Source organism: Numenius arquata, chromosome 8, assembly GCF_964106895.1.
Source record: "Numenius arquata chromosome 8, bNumArq3.hap1.1, whole genome shotgun sequence".
In the NCBI taxonomy this organism is placed as follows: Eukaryota; Metazoa; Chordata; class Aves; order Charadriiformes; family Scolopacidae; genus Numenius; species Numenius arquata.
This window is the reverse complement of record NC_133583.1, coordinates 50,478,885-50,497,410: the sequence shown is the minus strand read 5'-3', so window position 1 is coordinate 50,497,410 and position 18,526 is coordinate 50,478,885. Positions and strand designations below refer to the sequence as shown.

Sequence of the window (18,526 nt, the reverse complement as noted above, 5' to 3'; positions counted from 1 at the left end):
TCTTGCCCACCCTCAGGTGGGGCTGTACGATGCCCCGATACTCACAAAAAAGCCACAGGATGCTTTCACTGTTGGGGCCTCAGGGAACTTGAGCGAAAGGACACCTGTGGACAGAAAGCGCTCTTGTCAGCAGCCAGAAACCCCCCACACCATCCAAAATCAGCCCCCTGCTCCCCAGCCCCTGGCCGGGCCATGCCCATCTCTGCAGGAGGAGCAGGCTGGCTTCTCCACAGAGCGATGTGGAGCACGTACCCATGCCCGTGGTACTCACCACACTGAAACACTGCTTTGACATCCAGGTTGCTACACAGGAAAAGGTCCGGCTTCCTTTTCAGAGCCTGCAAGGCACACAGACAGGCAGCATAAACCCCGCGCTGCAGAGGCAGCCAGGAAGCCTCCGAGGAACCTGGTGCCCCAGACAACCTCTGCCTGGACACACACTTACCTGGGCACACCTACGGTACACGGCAGATTCACACAGTACAGCAGGAAACCATCACTTTCCACCCCCCCACTAGAAAATGTCAATCAAGCAGCCAGGCAGTTTGCTATGCTCAGGGACTGCCGACCCCAGGACCTAAGGACAGATGCCACAGCGGTGTACACACAAACACTTTGGACACAGTGATGGGACAAAGGTCTCCTGTCCCATCAGAGCAGACCAAGCAGCAGCAGCACTCCCAGGACAAGGGGAGCCACATGCAGCCCAGCAGAGACCAGCCACCTGTGTGCTTTGCTTCTCTCTTCTTGAAGATGCTGGTGTCCCTGGGGGTCACAGCAACTGGTTCAAGCAGTAACCCCAGACCGGACCAGCAGCTTGATCTGCTTGGGCTCCAGGGGAACAAATGACAAGGCGATACCAACATTATTCCTGAGCAGCAAGTCTGAGATCAGAAAACCTTTTTCTGCTGCACAGTGATTCCAACAGCCTCTGTGGGAGTCAGGCACTACTGCTGGGGACACCCTGAGCTGTGGCACCCCTTGCAATGACTTGGTCCCCCCTGTGCTGGCACTAGGCAGTTACTGGACAGAAATGTTTCAGTTTGCACCTTCCACTCCATGGCAAGGGTTTCTGCCCTGCCACAGCGAGCTCTACTATGTAAGGCAACCATGTCTGTGCCCTGACCACTATGCCACCACTGTGGGCCAGCACTGGGCATGGCAGCCATGCCTCCTGCCCTGCTGTCACTGTGGCACAGGGGAGAGCAGCCACAGTACTGAAGTGGCCCTGCTCTGTGCCTGGAGCTCAGCAGGCAGGTAGCCCTCAGGCTGAGCTGTGTGCAGGGCCACTGCTGTCCTCCAAGGCTGCTCCTCTGAATGAAAGCAGGGACAGCTTTCAGCCAGCAGCACCCAAGATGCACAGCCATCTGCCCACAGCCATGGTCTCCACTTGGAGCAAAATGGGCTTATTGCCCACCCTTTCTTCTCCAGGGAAAGCCCATGGCCATCTGCCCAGTGCAGAGACGCTTGCGACCAAGAAGCTGAGGAGCAGCTTTCAGGGTCAGCCCATCTCCTTTCTGTGTCTTTGTATCACATGCTGCAAGAAAGAACTCAGGTCTGGGCACCGAAGGCATCGCTGTACCAGGCTGAGATAGCACAATTGCAGGGACCTGTTTCCCTGCGAGATACAAGCAGAGACCTTCATGAGGGCAATCAGGGGCCACATTTTACCCGTGTGTGTATATATAGACACTTTGCACCATCTCTCCTGACGTACTAGCACCATCAGAAGGCTAACTAGTGCCTGGGCAATGGTTTAGAAACACATCCACTCATCGTGGCTGCTGCCATCTAGTCAGCCCCATACCGGATGAACGCTTGCAAGAGACCTTGCAGTTTTAGCCAAGGGGGACTACCTCTCCTGGGGCCCTGGTGTGGGCTCCAGAGCGGTGACCACAAGCCTCTAGCCCAGCAGCATGCTGCTTGAGGGCAGCTGGCTCCTGTGATACCACCCAGATGCAGGTTCCTCTACCCTGGCCATCCAAGGGGCTGGTGTTAACCTGTCCTGTGAGTTGCAAGACTGTTCAGCTGGCACAAGTCATTCAATGTGCTCAGGTTGCCACCTACCTGCAGGGTGCTTCTCCCAGCCAAACCAGACCCATGGCAGGCAGAGCCCGCCAAGCTCTCCTGCAGACTCACTGCAGCATCTGCTCCTCACTCCATCCATGCCTTGGAGGAAAGTGTGCCAATATTGGGAGGGCTCCTTCCCATAGGACACCTCCACCAAGACAGTGCAGAGCACAAGCCCAATCTCAGCACACATGCGCACCTATTGTAGACAGAGATGCTTTTTACCCCCATGAGATTGGGCCCTGTGGAGCTTCTCCCATAGATTCTCCCAATCTATGATTCTATGATTCTCCCATTAGCAAGTGGCACCAGGTAGGTCCAGCTGTGCTTTCCAAGCAGGAGAAACCCTGCTCCAGCTCTGGGGCCTCTTACTGCCAGCCTGTCCTTCCCATCTCCTACCAGAGCAGCTCTCCTCATGTGTTCTGGGATGGGGACAGGTCTTTAAATGCTTTCAAGCATCCCCCCACATCCTCTGCTGCAGCAGCCGCTGCAGAAGTTGGCATTGGCTCTCCAGCAAGGGCTGTCCTGCAGGCTGGCACGGAAAGGATGTTGGGTTCTTCTCCACAGCATCTGGGAGACCCCCCCCAAGACAGATCTTCAGAGCAGGCTCTTCTGTGCCCTGCTCTTCAGAGGCAGGCAGGCATGGAAGGGACACCAAACCCCACTCCTCCAGCAGACAGGGGACAGTGGAGGGCCGCACAGCCAGTTCATGCGGCTTTCCAGAACACACAGATCAAATCTTTGTGTCCATCACCACCACGTCTTCCCAGCTCACAAGCCTGGTGGAGCAGAGCCTCCAGTTTTGGAAAGAGCACATGAGCTTGGCCAGGCACCAGGGACAGGGAGGAGCAGTAAGCCCCTGCCCGCCAGGGAGAGGGGATGCCCCATGTCCTCCATGGGGCTCCATGGCTCTGGCTGGAGCAGGCGTGGTGATCTCAAAGACTGCTGCGTGCAGCCTGGACCAGACCAAGAAGGGAGGGAGCCACGGCGGTGACTGGGTCATCACAGAAGGTCTTCCGCTTGGCAAGGCCCTGCTTGCCCAGTCTGTCCCTCAGCTCCCAGTCAGGAAAGGTCACCGCAGCACTCTCAAGGTCCGTGCCAGTGTGAAGCCCTGCCAGGGTGGGTGGACATGCCTGCAGCTGCCGGTGGGAAGGCAGGCTGGAGAGCCCAAAAAGCCTATGCAAGCAGGAGCATGCACACTAGTGATACCTGTTGGCCAGGGAACAATCGAGAGCGCCCAAACACCAGAACCTCCTGCCTGGGTTTGCAGATGCAGACCTGGGTGCAAGCCCCAGCTGCCACAGCTGTGCAGTCCTCGGCACCCTGCCTAGGTGGCACTGAGCCCCGCAGCCCTCCAGAGGGGACGCCCACTTTAAGGACAGCATCAGTGATGCTCTGCACCGTTCCCAGCACACAGTGGAGGTGGGAGGGCAGCATCTGAGAGCAGACTTAACTGCAAAGGGTGCCAGCACCACTCCATGCAGCCTTACAGCAGCCTGGTTATTATTTTACCCTTAGCTTTGAGTAGTAACAGTAACTCCAGGGCCTCCAGCGTCCGTAAGGCATTTTGTTTAAGCCAGCACGCTCTCCTGACCAGCCAGCCATCGTCAAAAGAAGATTACCAATCAGCATGGTGGCAAAATGATCGGCTGCACCAACTGGGCAGTCTCATGGGCTGCAACCAAGCCAAAATAAATATATTGTAACGTCAACTGAAATCCTGTCGCACAGAGAGACGGCTCCCCATGTGCTGCTGACAGAGGGCTGATGTGTAGGTATTAGGTAGGAGCTTTTGAGTTATCAGAAGGTAGGAAAGTACTTGCTGGCAGAGGGAGAGAACAAAACCACTGCCTGCAAGGAGAAACCAGACAAATCTGAAACAGGGATGATACATTTCCACCAAGGTGATCAACAACAGCAGCAGACAGTCAGGGAAGTGGGAAAGTCTCCACACTTCGACACACTCTTGGGTCCAAACTCAGTGCTGCTCTGGAAGATGCATTACTTGGCCAAAGGCTCTGCAGGCAGAGCAGGCTGGAATAAAAACACAGCCTCTGCCACATCAAAATTGGATCTGAAGAGATCTGCAGTTCTCTCAAACTTTAATCCTTGGATTTACAAATGCTCAACAGCATCATTGCAGGGCATGGTCCTCTGGAAGAGGAGAGGCTGGACGCACCTCTGCCATCAGACAGCTCCTGAAATCCTGAGAGCAAGGAGCCGGGAGGGACAGCAAGGCCATTTCTTGATGGGTTTCAAAGCATCTGGCCAGAAAAAGGAGGAGACCTTGAAACAAGGCCTGTGCATGAGGAGAGAGGATGGTGATGGAATCCTTTGGTCTTCGTGGGGTTGCTGGAAGAAAATGGCCTGGAAAACATCAGGTCTTTGAGTAGCTGTGGATGGTGGCAGGCTGGCAGCACGATGCCAGACACCTCAGAGTGATCCGAGACACAGCAACCACAGAGGTAGGAGCCTCTGAGCTGCTCGTGCAGCAGGACCTCTGAAGGACACAGCCTGTCTGGAGATTGGCACACTGGAGACTGGGCCAGCTGCCAGCACACTACCCCAGCATTGCCTGCAGATCCTGCATGGAACAGCTTCCCAGCAGCTGGGATGGGTGGTGGTTGTTCTCACAGCACACCCTGTGGAAGTGCAACACAGTTGTACTTTTCTCTCCAAGAGAGCACAAACATGCCATGACCAGGCACAGAGAAGGACCCCAAGCCACAGAGAAACTCAGCACTTACCAAAGAAACAAGCAGCCTTGGAAGAGTCTCTCAGGGCCACCTAATACCCTACCCACCCAGCAGGACCACCTCTACCTGCCCTCCAGGAGCAATACACTTGTTGAGTCCTTTCAAGCCCTCCAAGCAACAGCAGCTCCCAAGTGACCTTCCAGTGCTTCCCTGTGCTCTTAGAAAGATCTCCTACTGCCTAACCTGGATCCTTTTCCATGATTTCCTGCTGTTACTGTTTGTCCCACTTGAGGAGAATGGAAAAGAGGTTTTTACCTATAACTGTGGCATTACCTTTTCCACACCCCAAGACTCATGCAGCTCCTCAGGCTCCCAATCAGCCTTTCTTCCTCACCATGTGTCACCTTCCTAGGTGCTTTTCTCTGTGCTCTCTGCTCTGTATCTACAGAAATGTTGCGCCCCACACCGGGCACTGTGCTCGAGTGCAGGTCCTGCCAACCTGCTGAGCAGCAGGGAGGACACCTCCATGAACCTCACACACAGACCCCATTCACTGATCCTCCCATCATGTTCAAAACCCTTATTAAAAGGTCACAGCTCCCAAAACTGGCATTGGCAAAAGTTGCAAATGCTTTCTGATAAGCTCAGTTATGTTTTCAAGACCAAAAGTGGGGAAGAAAACGCTGCTTGTGAGATGCAATGGGTCTCAGCGGGATCTGGGTGTCAAGGTGAGACTCCTGGGGAGCAAAACTGACTGGGGGCGAGGTGCAACCTCCTCGCCCACTCCAACCCCATAAGACCCACACATGGGCCAAGCTGCAATCAGGAGGGGGCTGATGGCTCAGCACCCGGACATGCCAGGCACCTTTCCCAGGCTGTAGCAAGGGTAGGACGGTCACAGTTCTGGCAGCTGCCTGGGCACAGCCACCAGGCCAACACACATGGTCAAAGGTCTCATTGTTACAGAAATCAAGCAGAAAGCGACTTTGACGGCCCCTCCTCACCACCCACCCACCCACCCTCTGGGTAGGTGCTGGGGGACGTATTTCCAATGGGGGCACTGAGTGCATCGAGGACATCAGGGCTTCTCCCTCAAGGGCCACCACAGGCTGAGGAACATGCTGGGCTCCCACTGCTCCCAGCAGATGTAAATACACAGAGAGCATGGCGCCGGCCCTGCCTGCGCACCACCAGTGGTGACACAAGTGCCAGCCCCGTGAGCCAGCCTGCAGCCCCTGTCACGCCGACGCAAACTGTCCCTGCGTGCCACCGAGCCGATGGGCACAAGAGCGCTCCTGAGCTGCCACTGCCACCACTGCCCTGAGAGGCTGCTGGGGTGGGAGACAGCGTGGCACCTTGGCAGATCCAAGAAGCCATCACAAGCACATTGCTCAGAGCCAGACCCCAGCAGCTGTCTGCTACTGTGGGCAGGGGCTTCCTCCCACCGGTCCTGGGGCAAGGCAGCCAGCTCAGCCCATCCCCACTCCAGAGGACCCATCGCAGGGCAGGTAAACGGGTTGGAAAGCATCCACTTAATGCTCTAATTTGTCTGTCACTCGAGGGTGGCAGCAGCAGCAGCCCCAAGTGCCCCGCTTCAGCAAGGCGAGGGGGTGGCAGCGGGAGGCTGCCCTGCAGAGGAGGGCACTGCCCTGGGGATGGTGCAAACCCAGAACTAAAGGAGAATGTTTTGTTTTCAACTTCCACGGAAACAGATGGAGAAACTCGATATTCAACTAAAAGGAAAAAAACGTTGTCAACAGAAAGCTAAAAATAGGTTTAAATTGAATTAAAAAGAGAAAGAGAGAGAACAGAAAGTGAATGAATAAGAAACTAAAACACACCTGTGCCAGGAGTTGCATAAATGAATCAACAATATCAGGATGATCCCTGGGCCCTAAAATATAATAAAGATGTAACTTAAGAGAAAAATCATACAAACAGCAACTCAACATCATATAGTTATGTGATACAGAAAGAATTTACAAGTGAAAACAGGAGTGTAAGGGAGGAGGGGTGTGTGGGGAAGGGGATGGGCAACATGAGCAGCTTGAAGCAAGTTAAAGAAACAAAACATACAAAAAATCATGAAACTTGGAGAACCCAAGAACAGAAAGAAACTGCAAAGGAAAGGGTCTGAAGCCCCAGGGTCTCCAGCTAGCACCTGGGTGCTGCAGAGCCAAGGAGGAGATCTTCGTGTCCTTGGGGAGGAAGAGGAGGAGGAGCAGGGGCTAGCTGGGCACCATCTCCCCAAGGAGAATTAGAGCTTTTGCACTATGGGGACTGAGCGGGTGTCTTCAGAGCACCGTTTGGTCCTGGAAGATAACTGCAAGTGAACGACAACACCTCAGCAAACGCTTGACAGGCCTGGCCGGGCTCAGGCGTGCACATGCTTGTCACCAGCACCAGCTGCTCAGGACCCCCTGGCACAGTTGCCCTCCCGCCCCATTCCCAGATGCTCTCCGAGACCCTGAGTCCAGGACCCTCCTGGAGGTCGCCTCCAGATCATCCTCCTGGGAGAGATCAGCTCGGTGCCCAGAGATCTCCATGCCAGCACCACTCGCCCTACCTTGACATCTGTGCACAGATGTGTCTCGGCCCCTGCGGGGCCATGTGTCACCCCCTCTCCTGCCACCCGTGGGCTCAGCAGAAGGGGCTCACCCTGCTCAGGACTGACTGCCCACCAAAGGGGACCCAAAGGGTGGGTGGGAGCACACAGTCCTGGGCACACAGCGAGCTGGACGGCTGCTTGCCTGAGCAAAGCTCACATCCAAGCGTTGGCACAGCTCGGGCTCTGTCCCCTCCCCTTTCCTCCTGCAGACATGCCTGCTGCTGCCCAGAGGCATCGCCGCCTCCCCGGGTGCCGAGCCAAGAGGGTTTCAGCATAGACACATCCACACACCGCTGGCAGAAGCAGGGACCTGATCTCCGGATAAGCCCGGCTCAGTTGCCACCGACCCCAGTGACACCTCAGCGCAGCAGGATTTGCTCAGACCATGGCGTGATGATGAAGCTGGGGTCCTCAAGCCTCCCCCACCTCTCTAGAGAGCTCTGAGCCTTGTACGGGGGGGCGGCATCAACCTACCCGGCACCCGGCTGTGAGCAACGGACAAGACCCCTTGGGGACCGCATACAGAGGTGCTGAAGGACCAGAGCCAGCAGCTCCAAGGTACATTTGTCCCTGTCATGGGGCAAGTCACCAAGAGGCTGAGGGGAGCCATGGTGTGAAGGGGCCTGTCCTAACCCCATTCGCTTTTTATAGAGCAGGCAGGAAGCCGAAGAGGGGCCCCTGCCCTGTGGGAGGATGCCAGCATCCTCAGCATCACAGCAGTGACTCAGTGGCCAGCAGTGACTCTGAGAAGGTCGATTCCCAAATGCTCACATACACATCCTCCTGCTCATACGAGGGCTTGATTCCTGACCACTATGAGCACTATTGGCCTTGGAAGGAGCCCCAGGATCTCCTGAGGAGCACAGCCTCCCTGCCAAGCAGGACTGGAGCTCTGGCTCGACCCTTGCAGCACGCAATGCCCAGCCCTGCTGCAGAAGCCGGGCTGTCACGGCAGTCCAGAGTCTCGCCCAGGGGTTCCCTGCTTCTGCTGCCCTGCAGGGAAGGTACCCACCTTCCAGGGGTTGGGATGAATCCAAGAAACAGAGATGGCCCCATTAGCTTAGCTAGGAGTGAAAACAGCCATTCCTGGTAAGACGCCTCCAGACTCTGTGCATGCAACAGCCTGACAACAGCCCCAGCACGAAGAAGAGTTAATCCCACGTACCTTGCTGGAAGAGGGTCAGCGTGACTGAGGTAACGAGCAAGAAGAGGGCCTTGATGGGAGGGAAGTGGGCAGGCTCATGGGCAAAGATGTGAACCAGCTGCAAGAGAGAGAGAAGGACTGAAGCTGCTACTGGCCCTGCATGCCCCCGGCCTCCCTGGGGAGCAGCAGCCCCTGCCCCGAGCGTGGCTCCGTACCTGCCGGGTGAGGTCAATGGCAGAGGCCTGGGGGATGGTGCTGTACATCTGCCCCAGCATCTCGCACAGCTGAGGCACCATGGGGGCAAAATCATCCAGGAGGGTCTTGACAGACTTCTCAAAGATGGCACAGACAGACTGTGGGAGAAGAGGGCCCATGTGAGCAACCATGTCAGGAGACCTCTCCCAAGGGAGGGAGGAGCTGGCAATGTGGATAGGGACCAGCCAGGCAGAAGGGTCAGACCTGCGCTGCTACTGGCACCCTGCCCTGCAGCACAGGATGCTCCCCAACACCAGGAAACACCCTTCCCACTACTGCAGGAAGGCTCCTGGAGTGCCGGGGTAGGAGAGGCTGGTGGGATGCTGCACCTGGGCATTACTGGACTGAGAGAACTGAAGAAAAACCAGACCACATTATTTCCAGGTCAGAGCAGAGCTCTCCCCTTAGGGAACACAAGCGTTCAGTGGATCCCATCTCCCTGCTGATAGCAGGGCCTCCCTAACTGGAGAGGAGCAGAGCTGATGAAGGTACAAGACAGACAAGAATGGCTGGATGCTGCTGGTGACAACAAGCAGCATGGGTCTGGACAAACCAGAAAGACACCTCTCTTAAAGGGAGATGGAATTGCCTACAACAGGTAAGCAGCACCCCCCAGAGTCGGTCCTTTGCTGTCCCCAGTTCAGGTCAGCAAGGACAGGCAGAGCTGCAGGCAGTACTCAGAAGGAGCTTGGTTACCTCCACCACCTGGGCATCATTGAGCCACTTGCTGAGGACCTTCTGTATGAGCTGGAAGACTTGCTGCAGAACCACCACCACCTGTAAGGAAGAAGAGGCACTGAAGAGAATTGTCCCTCACAGCACCGGGGAGAGGAGGTTCAAGACTAAGCATGGCCTGGACTTAAACCTTCAGGCACCACTGCCCCCTCCCCTCTCCAAAGCTGGGCAGCTCTCTCCCCTGCTGAAGCAGCCTGGCACAGCTCACAGCTGGCAGGCAGCGCTCAGGCTGTCCTCCAGAGCAGCACCCAGCCAAGAGGGATCCTGCAGGTCACCTCTGCCCACCTCAGGAGCGGTGGAATGAGCTGAAGGAGTTGTTTTAGCTGGGACGCACCAACACTACCCTCTTCATGGTACACACTATATTCCCCATTATCTCCCCTCTCCTGGCACCAGCAGTGAATAGCAAGGCTTTGGGGCTTTGGCCAGGCTGTGGCAAAGAGCATCGAGCTACTGCGCTACTCACTGGGTTGGGTCCTTGCTGCACTGGCAGTTTCTTGACCTCGGTGCTTTCGTGGTCATCATCATGGTGGCTAATGTCAAGGGTGGTGAAGAGGTTGGAGAGCAGGCCCAGGATGTGGATGATGGCCAGCTTGTTGGAGGGATTGGGCTGCCAGGGAAAATAAAGTCAAAGCGTGACACAGACTGTGCTGCTCAATCACAGTCATGCCTTTGGGATCCTGAGGAACCAGGACTGCAGAGGCAAAGTGCCAGAGAGGGGCTCCCTGCATTGTGCTCTTGCTTGAGCCCACATTCAAGAACGCTGCTTTAATACATCAGCCCAGGGCTACAGCCAGCAGGAGAAGCCACTTCTGGATGGAGGTAGCACGAGAGCACTTACCGTTTCGTCAGCCAGCTTTTCCAGCTGCTGGATGTAGGGGGTGATCAGGGAGTGCAGGTTCTTCAGGATCTCCTCCACTTGCAGTGCAGAGAGCAGGAAACCGAGAGCCTGCATCAGCCACATGCACTGGCTTGTCTGGGACAGAGAGGAGACACAACAGGGCAGGTCACCGCCCAGCCTGCCGTCCTACCACACACATATTAGCTAACACAGCTGCCAGAGGCCCAGGCAGCACAGCCAGGACCCCAGCGAGGAGCAGCTCCTGAGCTGCTCTATCTGGGACACCCTCAGTGCACCTCATAGTAGAGAGGGGGCAGGTCCCTACCAGCACAGCAGAGCCCAGGGAACACGCACTCTGCCACCAGCACCTGGCCTCTTCTCAGCAACCCGCCAAGGCAAGACCAGTTGGTGCCCAAGAGATCTCTGTGCTGGCACCGCTCACCCTCCCTCAGTTCACCACGCTTTGGACAGACCTGTCTCAGCACCTATGGGGTCAAGTGTACCACCCTCTCCTGGTCACAGGCACAGCCTGGGCAATGTCCCCATGCTAATCTCCCTTCTTTTTCCTCTTGAAGACATGTCTGTTGTCTCGGCGTCCTTGGGCTTGGAGGGACTGGGAACTGCTACAGTTAAGTCTCCCTGAGGGTTTCCCTCCCTATGGGGACATACCCACAGCGTGACCCAGACCGCATGCAGTGGGAGCACAGCAGCACAGTGAGAGGCAGCCAGCAGGTACTCCTGACCCTGCACAACCTGGCTGCAGTGCTGAGCTCTCCCCTCGGGACAGCCCAACTTGTGATGGCACCCCTCGTGTTTTCAGCTAAGGACAACTAAGGGGCATGGGGGCAAGCACAACTAGCCAGAAGCGCGAGCCCACTCCTCTTACCTTGTGAATCTGCTTCATCAACACCTCCTGCCAAAGGGAGAAGGAAAGAGGAAAAGGAGGGTGAGTGGTGTAGAAAGACCCTTCCCTTCCAGGAGGCAGGATTGACGCAGGAGGTCAAGACAACGAACACCCATGTGGTCACAGACAAGCAGCACACACTCCCCACAACCCACCACAGGCAGGGAGCAAAATCTTTGTCCCCTGATAAGCTCTTCCCTGAGCCAGCCCACTCAGCCACCCAGTGAGGGGACCCCCTGGCTTGGACGGGCTCTGCAGCAGGACGGCTTGAGAAGCCAACCTAAGCCAGGGCTTCCTTACTCCAGTTCAGAGCCCCTCAGGCTCTAAAAGCAGCAACTCTTTCCCTCCATCCACCAGCCACTCTCTGCTCCCATGCACACCCTGGCATCTTGCCCAAGCCCAGCCCTCCTCCTAGTGCCTCGGGACTCTGAGCCCCAGCTGCCCCAGATCTTGAGAGCCAAGAAAGACCATGGGACAAGCTGCTCAAGCACTGTAGGCACCAGCTCGGTCTCCATGGAGAGGCTCGAACACCAGGATGCCCCGCAAGATGCTCAGCAGCAGCACCAGCTGCCTGGCAGGTGCAGAGCTGGCAGGATGCTGTTCCCAACAAGGCAAACAAAACCCTGGGGAAAGGGTGGACACCCAAGCGCAATCCCAGTAGATCCCCCAGCAGTCATGTCTGCCACTGTCTGCCATTTCTGCACTCACTGCAGCGCCTGCCACCTGGGCCTTCTGGCCAAGGATCAGGACAGACAAGCCCCCCATGCCAAGCAAGATGCCCTGAGCTGCTGTTTTGCGTCTCCCTGCCCTGATCCTTTCAGAGGGAATGGTGTGTCCAGAGCACATCCCAGCTCACCATCACACGTCCATCTGCATCCAGCTCCTACCTGTGACACGGCGACAATGTTGGCAGCATAGGGCGGCAGGTCGTACTTGCACTCTCGGCAGATCTTCTTCAGGGTGGAGACGCTGGAGATGGAGAGCTCAGGGTTGCCCAAGGCTTGGAGCACCAGTGGCAGCACGTTGTTAATCATGACGGGGTGATCAGCCAGCCACTCCGACAGGGCCCCTGCACACACAGATGGGATCAGACTGCAGGACTGCGCCACAGGCTCTTGCTCCCCACGTCCCAGGATGCTCAGCTTTGCTTTTCACTGCTGATATTGCCGGGCAGGAGCGGTCTTAGAGGGGCTGCCCACCTCCCCAGCCCAGCCTGCGCACGAGCAAAGCCCTCACCAATAGTGAACATGACGGTGTCGGCAAGCTGCACGTTACTGATGCTGATCCGGGGAATGAGGCCGATCAGCCCTGGCACCACATCAGAGTAGTTCACGTCGATGGTCTCGGCAATGGACTGGAAGCCATAGAGCAAGGCCTCCGTGTGCTGCGAGGGCGGGAGAGACAGAATCAGAGCCACGCACTGACCCCTGATGCCCACCCCAGCCCCAGGCACTAGCTCAGACCACATCACAGTGGCAGAAAAGGCTGGTCCCTGGGCAGCACTAAGGACAAGGAGGCTGAAAAAGTCCTGTTCCTCCTCCCAGCAGACCCCGGAAAGGCTGCATGTGTGCTGGCAAGGTGGTCACACTCCTCATCTCTATCATGTCCCTTTGTTCTCAACACCCCGTGGCAAGGATAGGTTCCTGAGGGGCTGGTAGCCATCAGCCTGGCACCTGGGTCTCCTCACTCACCTGCCACGTTGACGGCTGCTCTGTGTTGGTCAGGAGACGTCCCAGTTTGTCATAGAGGCTGCTCAGGAGCTCAGCACCCAGCATCTCATACACATACATCAGTGTGTCAGAGATGTCCACCCTGCAGAGAACATGGAGGGTCTCCAAACACTGTCCCCATCCCCTGCAGAGCACTCCATGCATGGACACATTACTTTCCCTCCCGCTGCCAGGCAGGGTGCAGGTGCTGCCTGCACAAGGACACCACCCCAGCCCAATGTGGCTCCCAGGGCTTCCCAGGTAGGGCAACTGGTGCCATGCCAAAACACCAGCTTGTTTCCATACCAACACCACAGCCAAAACAGCTCTTAGTGGAAGGAATCTCCTCCATGTCCCTCCTTGGGTCTCCAAGGAGGAACATAGAGCACAGTGTGTTCCACCAAGCACCAGTTCCTTCCACCACTTCGTGGTGTTCAGGCTCCAGGGAGGCAGGATGCTGTCTGCGTCCTCGCCTGCCTGATGAGCAAACCCAAACCTCCCAGCTGTACCTGTATATCCGAAACTGCTCCTTCTCATCCGAAGACCAGAAGCCATACTCCTCATCAGAGGGGAACTGGGCTTTGTGCAGCAGCACATCCACCAGCTGGAAGTAGACAGGCCTGTAGACCTGCTGGTACACCGCCTGCTTGTCCGGCTCAAAGGAGAGGATGTCGTCCTGGTGGCAGGAGGAAGAATACATCAGGTGTTGCAGGGGAAAGAAAACGGAGCCCGCGTGCCTGCTGCACGGGGCGCTCACAGGCATCTCCCAGGGCTGGTGGGACCTGTCACGCTTCAGAGGCTGCATTTCCATCTCCCCAAAGTCCACTTGATGTTGAGCCCTTGTGCAGCAGCATCATTATCTGGAGGCAAGATGCTAGAAGCCCCAGCAGCTGGGTGGATCCTTGGGCATTTGAGGACAGCACAGTTTCAGTGGGGTGGCACTGCCCTGCTATGTCCTAGCCTCGGGAGCAGGCCTGCATCAGGAGCATGTATGCCCCACGAGGCGGGCTGGGATGGGTGCCTGGGGAGCACAGCGCTCTCCTGCCTGCATCCCTATCCTCAGACCCATCTGGAGAAGCAGCGAGGGGAGGTAGGAGCCTCGGCCCAGCCCTACGCAGCAGAGGAGCTGCCAGCACGGCACCAACATCGCCCCCCCTCCCTGCCCACGCTTAGCCACGCCGCATCAGATTGCGGAGGAACGGAGCTGGGGGGATGAACGGTGGCTAAAAATAGAGCACGACGTGGCAGGGCTTCTGTTGGCACAGGGAACACTGGCCCTGGGAGATGGACCCCATGCTGGGCAGCCAATAGCAGCCCCCAGCCCTCTCTTTCCTCCTCCGAGAGACCACGACTGCCATGGCAGCAGGGTCTAGCCTGCAGTAAGCCCAGCATGCACTCTCCTCCTTGCCTGCTGCCGGTGTAGCCATGCAGCAAGGAGCTAAACAACCAGGTCTGTTGCTGGAAAAACAATAAATTAGCATGAAGTTTTAATTAGTTATGTTAACGAGCCCCTTAAAGGCTGGCTCAAACTTCCAAAGAAGACTGGGGGTGGAAAAAGCAAGCCATGGGGCCAGCACTTCTGATGTATGTACCCTGCGGCGGCTGTGAGTGCAAAGCGAGGAGTTGGGACATCAGAAATCCCTGGGGACCAAACACAGCCAGGCCAGACCCCCAGTCCCTGTGCACCGGTGCCTCCATCCCTGCCTGGAGTGCAGGATCCAGGCAGGCTGCCCCATGATGGCCACTGACCTGCAGCGTGTACCAGAAGGTGAGTGTCAAGGAGCTGGTGGTTTCGTTGACGGGGTAGTGCCCGGGGATGCCGGTGCAGAACATGATCATGTTGACCAGGGCCAGGAAGCTCTGCCAGTGCTCTACCTGGTCCAGGAGGGCCCTGGGGAGCAGAGAGTACGGTCAGGATGGCACCACCGCTATAAGCCTGGCTCCTCTGCCCTGACACACATCACCATGTGCAGGACAGGCCCTGGATGAAGCAGCACGTGGGGAACAGTGGGCTGCTCCAAGCTCATTCCCTCTCCTAGGGACCACCCCCAGCACTCACCGGGAGTGGTTCTCCCCCAAGGCGACAGCGATGCGGCAGATCCCATGCGATGTCTCCATGTCCCCGCTCTGGACTGCCTGGCGCAGCTGCTCTTGGAGCCCCAGCACTGGGGGAATAAGCTTCAGGAGGGTGTTCACGTACCTGCAAGCACAGCCTGAATCAGTGCTGGGCATCGCCTCACCGGCACCAACTGCCGCAGCCTCCATCCCTCCTGATGCTCTCCCAGGGCTCCTGCACAGCTTTCCCTACTGGAAAGCAGCTTTGTGCAACGGGACATCCAGGAGCCTGTGCCACAGGGGCTCTCCTCCCAGCCTGTGGCATCAGGATGAAAGCTGAAGCCCCAAGTACTCCCAGAGTGGAACCTCTGCAAGCAAAGAGAAGGGCTGAGCCAGTGGCCATCAGCTCTGTGCAAATCCCTCACTGCACCACGGTGTGGGCATCTGCCTCTGCCTGCCCAAACCTGCTGGCAGGGCTGCCAGCAGCCCCCAGCAGCACTAAATTGTCACCACCATGACCAGCTCCAAGGGAGCTGTGCCCACGTGCTACAGCGTCAGTGGGGAGGGGGAAAGGGAGAATGGTGGCAAAGGCAGACCTGCGGGCTCTTTTCACCATGCTTGCAGCTCCTGCTACTCAGCTCTGCATGAGGACATCCAGAACTGCTGATGGGAAGCTTCATGACTCTCCAGGATGGGCACATCTAGACTGTGCTTTCTGGCTGGCTGAAGTGGGCAGCCACCCTTGGGGACTCCTGCCCAGGGAGGATGCTGGCCCTACAGCATGTCCCCCCGGTCCCCCATCCTCCCGGGTTGCTGCAGCCCTGCGTGGCACAGCTCTCCCACATCACATCACGCACATCAGCCTCCCCTAAGCACTGCTGCCTGGAAGTGATGGTAACCAAGGCAACGAGAAGGAGGCAGCCAAGGTGAAACGCAGCCCAGGGCCCCCGGAGAGAGGCCGTGCTGGAGGCTGATGAGCAGCCTGCCATTTCCCTGCCCGCTGAGGCATGTTATCCGGAGCTGCAGCTATTCCGTGCACTCCTCGCCTGCCCCGCCACACGCAGGTGCGGGGCAAAGGATGCTCGGAGCGGGAGGCACACGGGATGCCGGCTCTGCTGTGCCCACCGCAGGGAAGAGATGTGAGCACTGACACCAAGACAGCCGCACGTCCGCCCTGGAGCAGCACAGCTGCACAGTGTGCCAGCAGCTCTTGCTGTGGCCGATGTAGGAGCGAACAAAGCCACCAATGCCACCGGCACAGGGAGAGAGCCACACTGGTGGTGGCAGCCTCCAGGTCTGGGTCAGTGGGAGAAGACAGAGGGAAGAGGGCATCTCTGCCTTGGCATCCCGCCTTGTGTGCTGCTGGGGTTCACCTCCTCCTCGTCCCTCTCCCCCAGAGGAAATCACATCACAAAGCAGCCAGGTATTTGTGTGTAAACTATTTTCAAGCCTTTGATGCCCCACGAGCGATGCCCGTAGCAGTGTGGGAGCTCTGTGATAATGGAGAATTTGAGAATTCAGCTTCTCTCCTAGGGAACCGATGCTGCAGTCAGGGTCAGCCCAAGGGAGCTGACAAAAAGGCAGAGGGGACCTTCCACTGCTCCATGTAGGGCAAAGCCATCCTTCCTCCACAGCACTGGGCTCACTCTACCCTAGATATGTTTTTACAACTGTAGGAGTTTATGACAGGGATCCTGCTTCTGCTGGTTACCTTGAAATACTCACAGTGAGATGCCTAGACCTGAGCTGGTCCTCTAGACTCCCTGCACAGCCAACAGAGAGAATTTGCTTCCATGCTGCAACTCATCCTGTGTTAGCGAAGACTTCTATGAAAGGTTGGGTGAACCATGTCCTGAGCACCACCTTGCTCTGCTCTCCACCTCTGTGGACATAAGGGTCCACAGTGAGGAGGGAGACTCCTACTCTAGCTGAGTTGTTCTAACCAGTTGCCCAAGAGTCATGACCAAGCCAGCCAGAGCCAGGCTCCTCTCCTCCGCATCCAGGAGCACAGAGCCCCAGGCCACCTCACCTACTTAATGCTGGTTCCCAGCCCTGAGCAACCAACTGGTGCCGTGGCCCTGAGTGGGCACAGGTTGTGCGGTCCCTTCTCAAAGCCCAGTGAACTGCAGCATCCGCAGTGGGACCAGCACCTCCTCCGCCCTTCCCACAACCTTCCCCAAACCACACCATGGTGCACGGGACAACCTGCAGAGCGATGGTATAGGCAGCTCACACAGAACAATCTCATCCTTCCTAATCTAAAACCTGAGCTACGTCCTGATGAAAACACACAACATATTAAAAACTTGTGTCTAATGAAGCTCTTGGAAAACTCTTCTAGTGCAATTCCTCTGGGGATTCAGCACCACGTGCCAAGACCAGGAACAGGTGGGCTGGACACCAAGCAACGCCAGCCGGACACCTGCAATCTGCCAGCTCCACCACTGCAGCAACACCCTGCTGCTTCCAGAGAGCCAGCTCAGTGTCCGATGCCCACGCTCTGTAACTCCCACGATGGGCACACACTGTGTGAAGGTCCCTCTCCCCTCCGACGCTACCTGCCAGGCTGCAGGAGCGTGGCCAAGTGCTGCGTGCCAGCTCTCCTCCTGCAGCACGCGCTGCTGAGCTCTCTGGCCCGCTTAGCCGGGGGATAATCCTCAAACGAGACGGAAAATCCAGCCCAAGCCTCCTCTGCAAACAAGATGCAACAATATCTCCATTCCTGCCCTCCTGCGACTCAGGAGCTTCCCCCTGCTCCCAAGAGGGCACAGAGGTACTCCAGTTGCAAGCTCCTGGCCAAGCCTCCGAGGTTTCTTCTCAGGTCACTGTATCCTAACAGAGGAGCAGCGTCCAGACTCCAGCAATGCCGAGACACCCCCTCATCTGGGTGCAAAGGACTCCTACCCGCCTGGAGGTAAGGAGATCAAATGCTTTGCACCTACGAATCTGCTGCATCATCTCTAGTAACACCTCAGAGGCAGGAAAGCCACCCGCTGCTGCTGGCAGACAGCGAAATGGAAGCCACCAGCACAAGCGACTTACACAAGAATGAGGCAGCACCATGGCCAGGTGATCCTTGCCCATGATGTCCCACCTGCCCTTCTCCACCTGCACACGGGTGGCAGCCGGCTGCTCCTGGGGTCAGGAGCTGCAGCATGAGGGATGTCTTGCAAGGTGGTGCTCTCCTGGGAAGATGACCCCCAGGCTACCTAACCCTCAGCAGCAGAAGCCAAGCTCATGAGCCACTGAGCCTTCTGCTGAGAGCACACCCGCATGGTTGCCTCTGCAGTAACGTCAATGAAGCCAGCTGGGAGGGGACAAGGAGGAAAGACACAGCATCCAGGGGAACCCGTGGGAAAGCAGAGAGCCCCGAGACCAACCCTCTCACAGAGCGATGCCCTATAAAGTTCTGGAGAGCACCACGTCAGCAGCCCAGAGCCAGGGATGCTCTGAGCCTGTGGCAAAGGGCAGCGGGGAGCCAGGCCCCTGCAGAAACAAAGGCGAGAGAC

At 57.2% G+C, this 18,526-nt stretch overlaps 1 protein-coding gene across 1 annotated transcript in view; it reads right to left on the bottom strand.

Moving 5' to 3' along the window:
• IPO13 (importin 13) overlaps positions 1-18,526 on the bottom strand; it is a 31,315-nt gene that overhangs the window by 1,189 nt on the left and 11,600 nt on the right. The window contains exons 3-17 of the mRNA XM_074152090.1: positions 15,022-15,162; positions 14,712-14,853; positions 13,472-13,638; positions 12,945-13,065; positions 12,490-12,637; positions 12,141-12,322; positions 11,236-11,262; positions 10,350-10,484; positions 9,975-10,118; positions 9,470-9,550; positions 8,734-8,871; positions 8,540-8,636; positions 6,608-6,660; positions 272-338; positions 46-104 (exon numbers count right to left, since the gene is read on the bottom strand). Coding sequence (XP_074008191.1) covers positions 46-104; positions 272-338; positions 6,608-6,660; positions 8,540-8,636; positions 8,734-8,871; positions 9,470-9,550; positions 9,975-10,118; positions 10,350-10,484; positions 11,236-11,262; positions 12,141-12,322; positions 12,490-12,637; positions 12,945-13,065; positions 13,472-13,638; positions 14,712-14,853; positions 15,022-15,162 — 1,702 coding nt within the window. The remainder of the gene's footprint in view (positions 1-45; positions 105-271; positions 339-6,607; positions 6,661-8,539; positions 8,637-8,733; positions 8,872-9,469; positions 9,551-9,974; positions 10,119-10,349; positions 10,485-11,235; positions 11,263-12,140; positions 12,323-12,489; positions 12,638-12,944; positions 13,066-13,471; positions 13,639-14,711; positions 14,854-15,021; positions 15,163-18,526) is intronic.